Source organism: Indicator indicator, chromosome 3, assembly GCF_027791375.1.
Source record: "Indicator indicator isolate 239-I01 chromosome 3, UM_Iind_1.1, whole genome shotgun sequence".
In the NCBI taxonomy this organism is placed as follows: Eukaryota; Metazoa; Chordata; class Aves; order Piciformes; family Indicatoridae; genus Indicator; species Indicator indicator.
In genome coordinates this window covers 1,643,815-1,659,760 of record NC_072012.1, presented here as the reverse complement: position 1 = coordinate 1,659,760, position 15,946 = coordinate 1,643,815, and the positions used below count along the sequence as shown (strand labels likewise).

At 42.5% G+C, this 15,946-nt stretch overlaps 1 protein-coding gene across 3 annotated transcripts in view; it reads right to left on the bottom strand.

Annotated features, from left to right (window-relative positions):
• PPP1R12A (protein phosphatase 1 regulatory subunit 12A) overlaps nucleotides 1-15,946 on the bottom strand; it is a 144,173-nt gene that overhangs the window by 18,551 nt on the left and 109,676 nt on the right. For all 3 annotated transcript variants that reach the window (XM_054399867.1, XM_054399868.1, XM_054399869.1), the window contains 5 exons: nucleotides 10,068-10,158; nucleotides 8,085-8,282; nucleotides 7,024-7,186; nucleotides 4,176-4,294; nucleotides 3,414-3,479 (listed from right to left, as the gene is read on the bottom strand). In XM_054399867.1, coding sequence (XP_054255842.1) covers nucleotides 3,414-3,479; nucleotides 4,176-4,294; nucleotides 7,024-7,186; nucleotides 8,085-8,282; nucleotides 10,068-10,158 — 637 coding nt within the window. The remainder of the gene's footprint in view (nucleotides 1-3,413; nucleotides 3,480-4,175; nucleotides 4,295-7,023; nucleotides 7,187-8,084; nucleotides 8,283-10,067; nucleotides 10,159-15,946) is intronic.

Sequence of the window (15,946 nt, the reverse complement as noted above, 5' to 3'; positions counted from 1 at the left end):
ACAGGAGCAGGCAGGGTGAATTTGCAGCACAGAAGGCAAATTACATCCTGGGCCACATCAAAAGATGCATTGCCAGCAGAGCCAGAGAGGTGATTCTGCCTCTTTGCTCTGCTCTGCTGAGACCTCACCTGGAGTGCTGTGTGCAGCTCTGGAACCCTCAATATAGGAAGGACATGGAGCTGATGGAGAGAGTCCAGAGAAGGGCCACAAAAATGCTCAGGGGGTTGGAGCAGCTCTGCTATGACGACAGGCTGAGGGAGCTGGGGGTGATCAGCCTGGAGAAGAGGAGGCTCCAGGGGGACCTAAGAGCAGCCTGCCAGGACCTGAAGGGGGCTACAGGAAGGATGCAGAGAGACTGTTTGCAAAGGCCTGCAGGGACAGGATGAGGGACAATGGCTTCAAACTAGAGCAGAGCAGATTGAGATTGGATGAGAGGAACAAGTTCTTCACTATGAGGGTGATGAAACACAGGAAGAGGTCGCTCAGGGAGGTGGTTGAGGCTCCTTCCCTGGAGATATTGAAGGTGAGGCTGGAGAAGGCCCTGGGCAGCGTGATCTAGTTGGGGATGTCCCTGCTGAGTGTGGGGAGGTCGGACAGGATGAGCTTTGGAGATCCCCTTCTGGCCCAGAGCATTGTATGGTTCTATGATTATTGCATGTTTAAATAAGATCCATGTGAGTTGACAGAATCCCACCATGTAAAACCTGGAAAAAATCACTTTTCACCACTTGCTTCTCACTTCAACACAGGAGAGGAACTTTTGTACAGAAAGACTTGAGATTTTTTTTCCTTTTTACCTCGAAAGAATGCTGTATGCTAAGCTGGTCCTTTTAACCTTCAACTACAATCTAGGACAGCCACCACAAGGAAGTAAAGCATTCCTGCACTATTTCCTAACAGCTGCTCTTCCTAGAGGCTGTTTTTCTTTGCTTCTAGTGGACTCCCCATGGTGCCGTGGGAATGTGAAAATCTCCCAGATCTCCATTCCCCTGCTGCACTCCTGCTTCCCAAATGGAAACTCATGAAGTTACACACAGACCATCTTAGAAACAAGATTTTCCAGCTACACACAGGGAGACACCAAATGAGCAGGTGAGGTAAGACAGCACTAAATACTAGAGGCAGGGAAATATTCCCATTCTCCTGGCTGAGGCTGGGAACATGAGAAGCTGGAAAAGGTCTCTAATCCTCGGAAAACTACACATCAGCGGTTTCCGTTCCCTGAAAGCTGTGCAGCCCTGCTGCTGCTGCTCAAACACCACCCAGCCTCCACACCTCACTGAGAGAGCAGCACCTTTCTCAAGCACATCTCTGCTCTTGTTCCCCTCACTTTTCACAGAACACATTTTAGGGGGATTTTTTGAGCACAGTTTTTAGCTCTTTTCTTCCTTTATTTCCCCTTCAATTTCTGGAGGCTGAGCTCAGTCCTAATTTTTGACATTTGGAAAAAAAAATTGTGACAAGGTTTAAGTTTACAAAGTCTGCATAAGGCTTGAGAAGAAATGATGCCAGTAATTTACAGCAGCTTCCAGTACCTGAAGGGGGCTACAGGAGAGCTGGGGAGGGATTCTTTACAAGGGCTAGTAGTGATAGGACAAGAGGCAGTAATTTCAGGCTGGAAGAGTGAGATTTAGATTGGAAATCAGGAAGACATTCTTTACAGTAAGGGGTGGTGAGATAGTGGAACAGGTTGCCCAGGGATGTCGTGGATGCCCTCTCCCTGGAGGGGTTCAAGATGGGGCCTTGAGCAACCTGAGCTAGAAGAAGATATCCCTGCCCATGGCTGGGGGTTGGAACTGGATGATCTTTATGGTCCCTTCCAACCCAAACCATTCTATGAATCTATGAAGTGAGTTCTACACTTCACCATCACATCCCAACACATCCATCCTTTTAATCACAGATCCTGTTCTTAGTTTTGGGCCTGATTTATAACTATTTCACTCTAGTTTTATAAAAGTCTAACTCCATCAGAAGCACCACACACACATTCTACCAAATGGAATATAGAGTCATTGCAGATCTAAGGACAAAGATATGTAATACTGGGAGGAAAGAAAACAACTTATGCAGGCATGTCAATGGGACATGGGAGTAAAAATGCAGCAAACCAGAATGGCTCCATATGAATTTCTTAACTATTTAAGGAATGTGTAATGGAAACTTTTACAAAAAGGAGAGAAACATCACTTAAGTTTTATTCCTTAATGGTGAACCTGACTCAGTAGTGTTTTACTCCAGGGTATTGGTCACAAGAAATACATTCTCCTACACCATTGTACAGTATATAGTAATTTGCTACTTCCCTTTTCACCCCTCTTCTGCCCACTGTCACCCCCCATTCAGTTTATATGGAATTTTCCCATCAAATTCAGTGTATTTCACTGTTTTCCATTGGCTTTTTAACATGACTAATAAGACTGAATTAGGATGTTCAGAAATCCATTTTCACAGGCTCACAGGATGTTAGGGGTTGGAAGGGACCTCCAGAGATCATCAAGTCCAACCCCCCTGCCAGAGAGGGATCATAGAATCCAGCACAGCTCACACAAGAACACATCCAGCTGGGTCTTGAAAGTCTCCAGAGAGGGAGACTCCACAACCTCTCTGGGCAGCCTGTTCCAGTGCTCTGTGACCCTCACAGTGAAGAAATTCCTCCTCATGTTGAGGCAGAACCTCCTGTGATGTACTTTCTATCCACTGCCTCTTGTCCTGTCACAGTTGCACCCCAGGGTGCAAGCTGTCCCCTCCCTCTTTACACTCAGCCCTCAGATATTTATAAACATTTATTAAATCCCCTCTCAGGCTTCTCTTCTCCAGACTAAACAGTCCCAGGGCTCTCAGCCTCTCCTTATAGGGCAGTGCTCCAGTCCCAGTTTCCTCAATGGAGAAATCAGGTACACTGTGCTCTTCAACTTTCTATGCTTGTATTACATTCACTTTTCATATTCTTTGTTAATTACATTATTGATAGCACAGGGTTTAATATGAAAAGGTTTTAATTAGTGTGAATAAGTCACTGGACAGCATCTCTCTGAAAATAACGGTGCAGGTGGAAGAAAGATTTTTGCAAGGTAGAAACCGAAAGTTTCCCTCAGGAACTTCTTGTAATGTGCCCCTGACCCATGTGTCAGAAATTTCACCTGCATTTTCTGGATGCTAATTCCACACAATCAGAATGGAAGACAAAAAGCAGCTGTTAGCCATTGCTAACATGTCTAAAAATTGTTACTAATGCCTGCAAAGGAAATGGCACTGAGTCGTAGTCACAAATTACGAATAAGAGAGCACTCTTGAGAACTCTGCCCTCTGCACTTTTTTAATTGCATCCAACAGCAACAGAAATTTTGTATTCAAAATCTATCTGTTGGAAAGTCAATAAAATAATTAGTGTTTGGTTTTTTTTAAATTACCTGAGTTTCTTTTTTATTTGTTCCTTCTTCTGAATCAGACTGATGCTCCTGCTCATTTTCATCGCTCTGGTGAAAGAAGTGGGAGAGGAAAAAACAATAACTAAACTGCTGAAAGCTCACAGAGATTTTCAGGCATTCAAGACTTTTAATATTGAAAATGTTAAGAGCAGTAGAATTCCATCTAACTAAAATGAGAACATATTGGATATATGATGAAAATTCTCAAACAAGGACGTTTTCAGTACCAGGGTAAGAGGAAACAGAACTTTGCATTTGGCACACAAACACCTTGCTTTTACAAAATTGCATATTGATCCTATGACAAAGAAAGACGACACATCAGCTATAGCCCCTTGAACCTGGAAGCAGGCTTTTCAGTTTTAAGTACATGGATGCCTGTAAAGTGCCACCTAAGTCTTGTTCTTATACAACTTTGGTATACAGGCAATCCAAAAAAAAAAAAGAGTTGTTCAATGATTATGTTTTCCTTAGATTATGGTTAATTTCTATCAAGTTATGACTACAATATTCTAGAATTCTTTTTAGCATCATCAACATAACTGGAGAATTAATTTTGATTTTGCTTCTGGAATTTTCTCAACAGAGAAAAAGAGAATAACTAACTCAAACTGTTTTTTGCCAGAGTGATTAGTTATACATTGTATTGTTCCAAACTATTCCCCATTTTAAGAATGCATTATACACATTCCATATTGCTAGAATCTAAGGCTATCAAATCAGCAGGAGCAGTTTTTCACTTACATCTTGAGTCCAAAAAGAAACTCCTGTAGATCGCCGTTTTTCTCTTGGCCTCCTCCTTTCCCTTATAGACTTGGGCTGTGACTTATCTTCTTCCTTTTCTTCCTCTCTTTTGCCCCCTTCTGTCAATAACAACTTTTTTATTAATCTCAATATGACACAACCTAACTTTCTGAAGTTTTTTAAAAAAGACTTCCCAGTCTTTAAAATGCTTGGGATTCATTTTTTTTAACCTGGAATAAATTCACTAAAGCACTTCTTATCACATACAGGGTTTGCTGTAATATGCATTTCTCTAATATAGCTCTAAAATGCTGTAAAATATTATTGCAGTGCTTGAACAGCATCTGCAAAATGCTAATTTCACAGGCTCACAGGATGTTAGGGGTTGGAAGGGACCTCTGGAGATCATTGAGTCCAACCCCCCTGCCACAGCAGGATCAGAGAATCCAGCACAGGTCACACAGGAATGCATCCAGATGGGGCTGGAAAGTCTCCAGAGAAGGAGACTCCACAACCTCTCTGGGCAGCCTGCTCCAGTGCTCTGTGAGCCTCACAGTGAAGAAGTTCCTCCTCATGTTGAGGGGGAACCTCCCGTGCTGGAGTTTCCATCCATTGCCCTTTGTCCTATTACAGGGTGCAAGTGAGCAGAGGCTGTCCCCTCCCTCTTGACCCCCAGCCTTCAGATATTTATAGACATTTATTAAATCCCCTCTCAGTCTTCTCTTCTCATGACTGAACAGCCCCAGGGCTGTCAGTCTTTCTTCATAGGAGATGTTCAAGTCCCCCAGTCATCCTCATAGATCTCCACTGGACTCTCTCCAGCAGGTCTCTGTCTCTCAAACTGGGGAGTCCAAAACTGGAGGCAATATTCCAGGTGAGGTCTCACCAGGGGAGAGTAGAGGGGGAGAAGAACCTCCCCAGCCATGCTGGCCACACTTTTCTTGCTGCACCCCAGGATGCCATTGACCCTCTTGGCCACAAGGGACGTTTGCTGTCCTATGGATAACTTGTTATCCACCAGGACTCCCAGGTCTGCCACCTAAATGAAATGATTCCATGTGACAGTAATACACTACAAGCGGGACTTAAAATCCTATTTTCAAGCATCTGCCTCAGTAGATGTACAAAAGCACAAAAGAAGACAAGGCAATTCTTCACCATTCTTCATCAAAGAAGGTTTTTTTTTTGCTTACATCAAATATTTAGTATTAAAAAAAATCCCAACTTTTAAAACTCTAAAGTCCTCTTCTGTCCTCTTTCTTCCCTCTGTGCTCCCATGGGAGACAGACGCTCTCTTATCTGGTAACGATGATGGAACATTCCAGGCCTTCTTGGCCTAAATAATTTTCTTTTTCCTATGCAATCTTGGCCTGGTTAGGCCTAATACCAGAGTAAAAAGGGGGTGCAGTTCAGGCCTGGCCAGCCTGAACCAGCCTAGCGGGTGGGGGAGGGGGTGAGGAAGAGCCCTGGGGTCTTTGGTGAACCCCAGGGGGGAAAAGGGGAATGTTGGGTTTTTGATCTGGTGTGTAGGAACTGGTGTGTTAAGTTTAGCCTGGGGATTTCTTTGAACTTTGTATGCTTTGCTATGCTCACCAATAAGCTTTGCAGTTTGTGTAGTATGGGAGTTGCTTTTCCATTTAAGCTTTCCATGACTACCCATTGTGTCCATTGGTGTGTGTGTGTGTGTTATTCTTTTGCCCCTGTTGGAGCAGTAGAGCAATCTGTCCCACTCTAAACTAGATGATTTTACCCCTGGGCTTTCAGATGGTTATGTATTTCTCCTCCTGAAGTCATAATTTGAGAAAAAAAAAAAAAACAAAAAACACAATCACCCTGCTGTATCAGTACTTACCCATGACAATATCTTCCATAGAACAGTCTAGAAAGAGTTTCCTACTGTAAGCATGCATTTCTGAAGAAGCTTAATATAAGTTCATGTTAGGACAGAGGGGAAAACTGACTCAGCATATCCCTGAAGCTTAGCACAAACACCTTCCTCAAAAAACACCAGTCTAGGGAACATGGAAATACTGCTCCATAACTCATGGAGATTTAGATCAATGGATGATTTAATCTGATCCTCTGCATAACAAAATTATCTATTTTAATCAGTAATTATATTCAAGTTACTGATCAGGAACTTGAATTCACATACACCTCACAAGTCTTTGGAAGACTCCCAAGTCATGCCAAGACTGTGGCATGTCCAGAGAGAGAACAGAAGACAGTATGCCAACAGCCTAGCCTCCCCTCCTTTGACAGGCACAACACATCTGAAAATTAGAGCAGGTGAGGGCAAAAACCCTGTGAGATCAGAGAAAAGCATTTTTCTGACCTCTGAATCACACACCTCATCCTCATCTTAAGATTACATAAACCAAGTATCTAGAAGTATTGTTCCATTAAATACTCTTGTAAATACTCCTGTAAATATCCCTTTCCCTTTGTTTTCAGCTGCTCCTGAAGCCCTGAGAGGTCCTTAGAGCATTAGATCACCATTCTAATCCTTCAGTGTGGAAGGACTGAATCAACACCTCAGTTATTCAGCAGTTGTTTAATCAAATAACAATTCTCAATACCTACAAGCATTTAAACTCTGAAATGTGGTATTTTACTTATAGCTATTCATATTAATTGCAAACTAAATGCCTGCAAAACACCATCAAGTACAGAAAACTTTTCCCCCCCCACAAAGGTTTTGTAACTTCTTACAGAAGATAGGAGCAAGACACATCCCCTGTGGCCTCATGTACTGCACCCCAGTTTGCATTATCCTTAGAAACATTAAGCTGCCCTTTGGCAGCTAAAGGAATAACAATAAAAAAGCCTTCAGAAGCAGTCCTCCTACCTCTCTCACTTTCCTTTGTTCCACTCCGAGAGTAGGCAGATGTTATACCTATGAGGCTGTTTGGTCTGTTCAGCTGACTTGAAGTTGAAAGAGAGCTAGTGGAGGTGGAGAGCGAAGAGGTGGACGATGAGGAAGTTGAGGTTGGTCTATAGCGATGGTAAGGCTGTTCAGCAGAAAAAGGTCACAGTTAATCTCATACAATCATAGAATTGGCAGGGTTGGATGGGACCTCAAGGATCAGCCACTTCCAACCCCCCTGACATGGGCAGGGACACCTCACACTACAGCAGGTTGCTCACAGCCACCTCCAGCCTGGCTGCAAAAACCTCCAGGGATGAGGCTTCCACCACCTCCCTGGGCAACCTGTGCCAGTGTCTCACCACCCTCATGCTGAAGAACTTCTTCCTAACATCCAATCTGAATTTACCCACTTCTAGTTTTGCTCCATTCCCCCCACTCCTATCACTCCCTGACACACTAAAAAGTCCTTCCCCAGCATTCTTGGAGCACCTTTCAGATACTGGAAGGACATAAGAAGGTCTCTGGGGAGCCTTCTCTTCTCCAGACTGAACAACCCCAACTCTCTCAGTCTGTCTCCATAGCAGAGCAGCTCCAGACCTCTGCTCATCCTCATGGCCTTTCTCTGGACACCTTCCAGCACCTCCAGATCCTTCTTGTAATAGAAGCTCCAGAACTGGATGCAGCACTCCTGCTGGGGTCTCACCAGAGTTGAGCAGAGGGGGAGAATCACCTCCCTTACCCTGCTGGCCACACTTCTCTTGCTGCAGCCCAGGCTCTGCTTGGCTTTCTGGGCTGCAAGTGCTCACTACTGGCTCCTGTTGAGCTTCTCATCCCCCAGCACTCCCAAGGCCTTTTCTTCAGGACTGCTCTCAAGCCAATTTAACAAGATTTAACAATTTACCGAGATTAAATAAATGTGAGCCATATTTTAAAATTTAAATGTAGAAATAATTCCTCTAGTAGTACCAAAATTAAAGTCCTATATTCGGACTTAAGATTCATATGATTTCTCTACCTAAAAAGACCCATCATGAAAATACCTCTTCAACAGTTCGGGAATATCTTTGTCTATAATCATCATCTTTAGTTTCAGATTCTTTCTTTTCTTCTTGTTTTTCTTTGTCTTGCTTTTCTTTCTCTTCTTTTTCTTTTTCTTCATTTTCCTGCTCTCTAGTTCGTGTGGGACGACTTCTTCCCATAGTTTTTTCAGCTTCCTGAAGATCTGTCAGTGTTACACCCTGCAAAAACAGCAGTTAGCAGACAACATTTCAGTGCATCACTCACATTAATGTCAATGACCACGTTATATAAATACAGATTTTGAAGACAAAATTGAGCTTAAGAAAAATTCTATCTGCTTAGAAATCAATTTCACCTCTATACTCTCTTGGAAACAAACTCGTTGACTAGTGGCAAATGTTTGCTGCAATGTGATCTAGCACAAATTCTCCAGCAACACCATAGTGAGTTGATTGAGTACATACAGATCACGAAGAATATAACTTAGAAATCACTTAAGGACCCACTAGATCCTTCCAGTTATCATCATAAGGATACTAAATATTTTGGAAAGAAACAAAAAAAAAATCTAATAGTTACCAAATTTTCAGAAATGTTGATACTTTACAAATCACTCACTGCTACTGGATTTTCAGTCAACACCACAAAACAAATGGCATCAACAGGACCAGAGAAAGCTGCAACCCACTTTGCATTTTCTTGTTATTCTGTAGCTGAAAAGTAGATCTGAAGTAAGCTCAGAAAGCAAACAATTTTCTGAAGACTGTGTTTTTGTAGCTTACTGAGACACTGCTCCAAACACCTCATAACCTTTTCTTCAAAGCCAACTTTGCAGCTGATCTGTTATTTATTTGTTGGTTGGTTCTTTTTATTCCCTCTATTGATAAGGTTTTAATAAAATAATTCCTGGTAGCTTCTTTTCTGTAAATATTCCATAGTTGGCCTGTGGTTTGACCATCTCTCAGAGCTTTGAATTATTATCAGGAGGTAAAAAAGAACTCCAGCAGAAATAGTTGAGGGGTTTAAAACTGCAAGGACTTGAAAGTAACAGTAGTACACAATATAAATAAAGAGTCAGCCTTAAAGCAGATAAAGATGATTGCCAGAGTATTTCTTTGTGCTGTTTTATCCAGGGACTACTTGCCAATTATTATCACAAGAAGACATAGGTAGATGCACTGCAGAGGAGAGTGCTTGGTAGTTGCTCCACCACTCAAAGAGGGTTCTTTTTTTAGTTGCTCCACCACCCAAAGAGGGTTCAAGTGCTGGTTGGAGATACCTGTTTTGCTACTGTCACATCCATGCTAGGACTGCAATGGTTGTGATTCGGTATGAGGTAGTTCTAAGATGGGAGAAGCCCACCAAATACTTCAGTATGTAAACTGAGAGTAAAGCTGAAAGGAGACATGCAGCTAGATTCAAGATTAATGGCAAGTAACAAAAATCTCTTCCTCACACAAATGAGGCAGAATGAATTTTTTTTCTATGCCATGGATCTTATTAGCTATCCATGCGCTGGTTGGCTCAATCATGGTATCTTCAATAGTCTATACACAGAAAGAGAGACCCAGAAACAGAAGTAAACATAGCAAGCTGTGCTTATTACTCAAATAATAGATCTTCAGCCAGAAAATCATAGCTATGAGTTCCTGAAGAATTCCAAGTGGTAGACAGAAATATCTACAAAACTTTGGATGCAAAGGAGTAAATCATTTTACCAGGAGGAAATCAAAACCTTCCTTTCAGTGGAGGTGCTTTCAAAATTGTATTAAGCCACTGTTCAGTGATTATAAAAAAGCAGCTTTCAGTACACACTGAAGGATCCTAAAGCTTTTAGGGAAAAAAAGGGAAAGCAAGCAGCTCGATTTCATTTGGTCCAAGTTCTTTTATACCAGGAAGATCATTGCTGTATTAAGAGTTTATTGGGAAACAGAAACATCACTGTACTCAGAGAGCTACGTGGGTATGACTCCATAAATGCAGAAGAGTTAATACAACTGTACCTGTGTAGATCTTCTAGACTGTCTTGCTTGCCTAGATCTAGCTTTTCTTTGGGATTCTGACTCTTCATCCCGTACTGGAGTGAGGTATGATCTAAAGAGTTAATTACAAACAAAATTGTCAAGCAGTAGTTTTGGTACAAATGCATTAAATGGTCAGAAAACCTCCCCAACAACATGACATGGTTGTAAAACCAGAACAGAAGAAAATTTTTAACTATATAACATTGATTACTGTTTACAGACTTCATCCTTATCACTGATCTGTCATCAAGCTAGCACCCTCAGAACTCAAATCACAGAATCGTCAGGGCTGGATGGGACCTCAAGGATCATCCAGTTCCAACCCCCCTGCCATGGGCAGGGACACCTCACACTACAGCAGGTTGCTCACAGCCACATCCAGCCCGGCTGCAAAAACCTCCAGGGATGAGGCTTCCACCACCTCCCTGGGCAACCTCCTCCAGTGTCTCACCACCCTCATGGGGAAGAACTTCCTAACATCCAATTTGAATCTACCCATTTCTAGTTTTTCTCCATTCCCCCCAGTCCTGTCACTCCCTGACACACTAAAAAGTCCTTCCCCAGATTTCTTGTAGCTCCCTTCAGATACTGGAAGGCCACAGTAAAGTTTCCTTGGAGCCTCCTCTTCTCCAGACTGAACAAACTCAACTCTCTCAGTCTGTCTCTATAGCAGAGCAGCTCCAGACCTCTGCTCACCCTTGTGGCCCTTCTCTGGACACCTTCCAGCACCTCCAGATCCTTCTTGTAACAGAGGCTCCAGAATTGGATGCAAGTGCTCCAGGTGGAGTCTCACCAGAGTGGAGCAGAGGGGGAGAATCTCCTCCCTCGACCTGCTGGCTACACTTCTCTTGCTGCAGTCCAGGTTCTGGTTGGCCTTCTGGTCTGCAAGTGCTCACTGGCAAATAAAACGCACAGTGTTTTCCTACTTAGTTTTTTTAAAACCCTTTTCTCTAAATGTAACTTCATAACTTCTTCTTTTTTTTTTTTTTTTGGTATTTCACTGGTCTACTAACATAGATGTAGAAGATCTCAGAGATTCAGCCAAATGCATATTTCTACATAAAACATGTCTCTGTATTAACTTTCATCTTGCAGACCTTTAGAAAAAGTTAAATGTACTGCTAATTCAGGAAACAAAACTATTGTACTATAGATTAAAAAATCCCTGAGGAGGTGGTTACCATGTTTTCACATGAATCACCCATCCTTTGAGTAATCCAACTCCCTTTGAAAGAACTGTGCTTAAAATTAAATCCTCATGAAACCTGTGAAAATCTCACAGAGTATGCAGATAACAGTAGCCAAAAGGCTGTTAGAGTAGACATAGAGGGTCTGTACTCTCCAATCCAGGTAACAACAACAAAAAAACCCTAAACAGACATATAGATGCACAAATGTGCCTATTTTTATGTATATAACATGTATAGATATGTATGTGTGTAAGTAAAGCCATCATTGAAGAACAGGCCTAAAGAGTGGTGGTCAAGGGAGTTAAATCCTGCTGGTGGCTGGTCACAAGTGCTGTTCCTCAGGGCTCAGTGTTGAGACCACTTCTGTTTAACATCTTTATTGACGACCTTGATGAAGAGACAGAGTGTGTCAGCAGGAAGCTTGCAAATGATACCAAGTTAGGTGGAGAGTTGATCTGCACCAGGGTAGGGAGGCTCTGCAGAGGGACTTGGATAGATTGGATCCATGGCCAACGTTAACAGGAGGAGCTTCAACAAGGCCAAGTGCCAGGTCCTGCACTTGGGGCACAACAACCCCAAGCAATGCTACAGGCTTGGGGCAGTGTGGCTGGAAAGCTGCTGGCAGAAAGGGACCTGGGGGTGCTGAGGGACAAGCAGCTGAAGAGGAGCCAGCAGTGTGCCCAGGTGGCCAAGAAAGCCAAAGGCTTCCTGGCTGGGATCAGCAATGCTGTGTCCAGCAGGAGCAGGGAGGGGACTGTCCCCTGGGACTCAGCTCTGGGGAGGCCACACCTCCAGTGTTGTGTCCAGTTTGGGGCACCTCAATCCAAGAGAGATGTGGAGGTGCTGGAGCCAGGGCAGAGGAGGGCAAGGAAGCTGGGAAGGGCCTGGAGAAGAAATCTGATGAAGAGCAACTGAAGGAGCTGGGGATGGTTAGTGTGAAACAGAGGAGGCTGAGGAGAGACCTCATTGCTGTCTACAACTACCTGAAAGGACCTTGTGGAGAGGCTGCTGCTGGTCTCTTCGGACAGGGAATTAGTGATAGAACAAGAGGGAATGGCCTCAAGCTGCCACTGGGTAGGTTTAGACTGGACAGTAGGAAACATTTTTTCAGGGCAAGAGTGGTCAGGGATTGGAATGTGCTGCCCAGGGAGGTGGTGGATTCCCCAAGCCTGGATGTGTTTCAAGGTGGTTTGGATGTGGTGCTTGGGACTATGGTTTAGGGGTGAACCTTGTAGGGTAGGGTTCTGGGTTGGACTTGGTGATGCTGAGGGTCTTTTCCAACCTGAACGTTTCTGGGATTCTGTGAACTGAAATGGTTATTAGGCATTTGTTGATTTTTCTGTTACAGGATGTTGTGGGAATGCTGCAATAATTTAAGATTTTAGAAAAATCCCTAGATCAGTTAAAAATTAGAAAAAAACTGAAAAAGCTAAATGAGAAGGTTTTTGAAAGGTTGCTTAAAACATGAAGCATCTCTCTGAACTTTGTTAGGTCATAAAATTAGCTACATCAAAAAACAGTAGAATCAGAGTCTGTAATATTTTCTGATTGTATTTTTAAATGTCATTTAAGAACTATTGGCTAGTGATTATGTTTCAGTAGCCACCACCTATTAACAGCTAAATGACTTATCTATGGAAAGAGTAGCTCTTTGGTCAGTTAATTGTGTATTTGCTAGCCTTAGCACACAGTAGAATCAGTTCTAAACCAATTAGAAGTTTTAAAAATAAACTTCATTTCCACAGAGCTATCTGTGTTCTGCCTTTGCTAACAAATTATCCCTAAAAGACAGGAAAATATTTGTAATTATCTGCTATACTTACAAGTGTAAAAACATCTATTTCGTGACACATCTTAAAAAACCCTCACTGTGTTACTGAATCCTCTATTCTTTTGTTCTTGCAAACAGCATTTCTGATAGACTTTCCATTCTCCAGAGTCCTAGATGTCACCTCTATTAAGAGAAGGGTGCCTCTTGGATGCTTCAGCTAACATCACCTGAATTTCTGCCTGCCTAGGAGGTTCTTATTGATGAGCAGGTCTCTTCTTTAGGGCTTGAAATTTGCTACAAATTACTCCACAGAACTTGCCCTTTACTAACTGGTGTACATACACCTACCCTCCAATACATCTGAATTACTTTAAACCTCACTGAGGGAAAACTCTCATCTCACCAGGTGCACAGGACAGCTACTGCCAGAGTAGAAAGTGTCATAGAATGGCTTATGTTGGAAGAGACCTTACAGTTCATCTACTCCAACTGCCCTACCATGGGCAGGGACACCTTTCAACCAGACTCAGCTGCTCAAGGCCTCATCCAGCCTGGCCTTGAACACCCCTACTAGAGAGGAGGCATCCACAGCCTCCCTTGGCAGCCTGTTCTAGAGTCCCACCACCCTAGTACTGAAGAATTTCTTCCTAAGATCCAGTCTAATCCTACTCTCCTTCAGCTTAAAACCATTCCTTCTTGTCCTGTCTCGAGACACCCTTATGAAAACTCCCTCTCCAGCCTTCTTGTAGGATCCCTTCAAATAGTGGAAGGAAGCTGTAATGTCCCCCCAGAGTCTTCTCTTTTCTAAGCTGAAGAACCCCAGCTCCCTCAGCCTGTCCTCATTGCAAAGTTGTTCCAGCCTTGGATCACCTTTGTGGCCCTCCTCTTGACTTGCTCCAACAGCTCTGTGTCTTTCTTAGGATGGGAATGTCCTCATGATGTCCCTCCCTAGCACACAGAGGTTACCTATGCAGTATTACTCATGGTACAAGGGTTTAAAATTTCAAGTTTGTCATTCACCTCCCTGTTTCTCTAAACCAATCCTAAAAATTAAGATAATGAATACAACTTCTTCAGCTGCTCCTTCTACATGCTTCATGCCAGAGCATAATGTATGACGTCTTGCTCTTCAAATAGTCTTTGAGATGCTATTTCAAACATACTTTCTGAATGTGCAGTTTCAGTCTATACATAGAGATTAATTTCTTAAGAAAGCATTTCTCTAATACTTCATAGACAGACAAGTTTTTCATGTGCATATCAACATACACAGATACACAAAAGCACATATATATGTATATGTATCTGTATAGCTACAGATAGATAATGCATGTGTGGATCTTTATTACCTTCTCACATGCATGATTAGTCCAGGCTTGCTGATTTGTAAGATCTCATTGATGTTTTAATATGCAATAAAAAAAGCATCTGCAACAGTATACTGTACAATTGGCCCAGAGTCAGACAAAAGAAGGCATTTCAGGCCAGCTGCAGGTATCTAAAACATCTGTTGTGTATGTGCATTAGTATACACACACGAGCAAGAGCAAACGAGACAGCAAAAGCCTTAGTTCTAAATGTCTTTGCTTTTCTAGGAGACTGAAATGGTAGTTTGCATTTTAAAACAGGAACTACTTTTGCATTTGGTTGGGTTTGCTTTTGATTTATCATAGAATCATAGAATTGTTAGGATTGGAAGGGACCTCAAGGATCATCCAGTCCCAACCCCCCTGCCATGGGCAGGGACACCTCACACTACAGCAGGTTGCTCACAGCCACATCCAGCCTGGCTGCAAAAACCTCCAGGGATGAGGCTTCCACCACCTCCCTGGGCAACCTGTGCCAGTGTCTCACCACCCTTATGGGGAAGAACTTCTTCCTAACATCCAATCTGAATCTACCCATTTCCAGTTTTGCTCCATTCCCCCCAGTCCTATCACTCCCTGACACCTTAAAAAGTCCCTCCCCAGCTTTCTTGTAGCCCCCTTCAGATACTGGAAGGCCACAAGAAGGTCTCATCAAAGTCTTTGCTAGATTTCTCTATGGAAAATGCTGGTTCCAACTATGGTTCTTACTGAAATGAGTTGGAAGCACATGTGGGCAGCCTCCCTGAATCACAGTGGAGATAAAAAAACATAAACCCAATTTGCTAGAAGTTATTTCTTCTCAGTTTTGGGTATAAAAGGAAGACTTTTGAAAAGACACTATTTTAAATCAGCCTAGAGCTATGAGGCATCTTTAAATGTTATTGCTGCCTTAAGAGAACCAAACGAATGCAGGATTCTTCTGTAACTACGAACAGGTTCATTATCTCCCTGAAGGTACAGAGATACATCTGGCACTGATGCAGGTGTTACAATTCAGAACTACTACAGGAGCAAGACAGAAAGCTGAACTTGCATTTCTGTGGAAGGGTTAAAGGATGAACAGTAAATACCCAGAAGAAGAATAATCCAGGGAAAGCTAACAGGAACTGACAACCTAGTGAAATCTTATTTTTGCTTCCACATAATAGCAGCTTACAACTCTTTATGGAAATGAAAATATGCATCAAGCTTAACTCATCCTCCATGCAATTTTATCGGAAAAAAAAACACCATGAAGCAAGATTTACATTGGCTTCTTACTCAATTTCATACTGAACATCTCTTAAACCATTGCATTTACAACTGCAGATTGTGTTTTAAGTAGCAGAGACCCTGTATGATGGAACAAAATAAACAGAATGTGTTGGGTTCAATAATATTTTCTCAATAGTGACTGGCACACAAAATTACTGAAAAAGTGCTACCTTGGAACTTATTAGCATACTGCCACTGGCACAGTAGCTGAATGTATTTGTAATAAGGGATTAATTATTCATTTTCTTATTTTTAATTCAGTGTTTTTCACGCAGT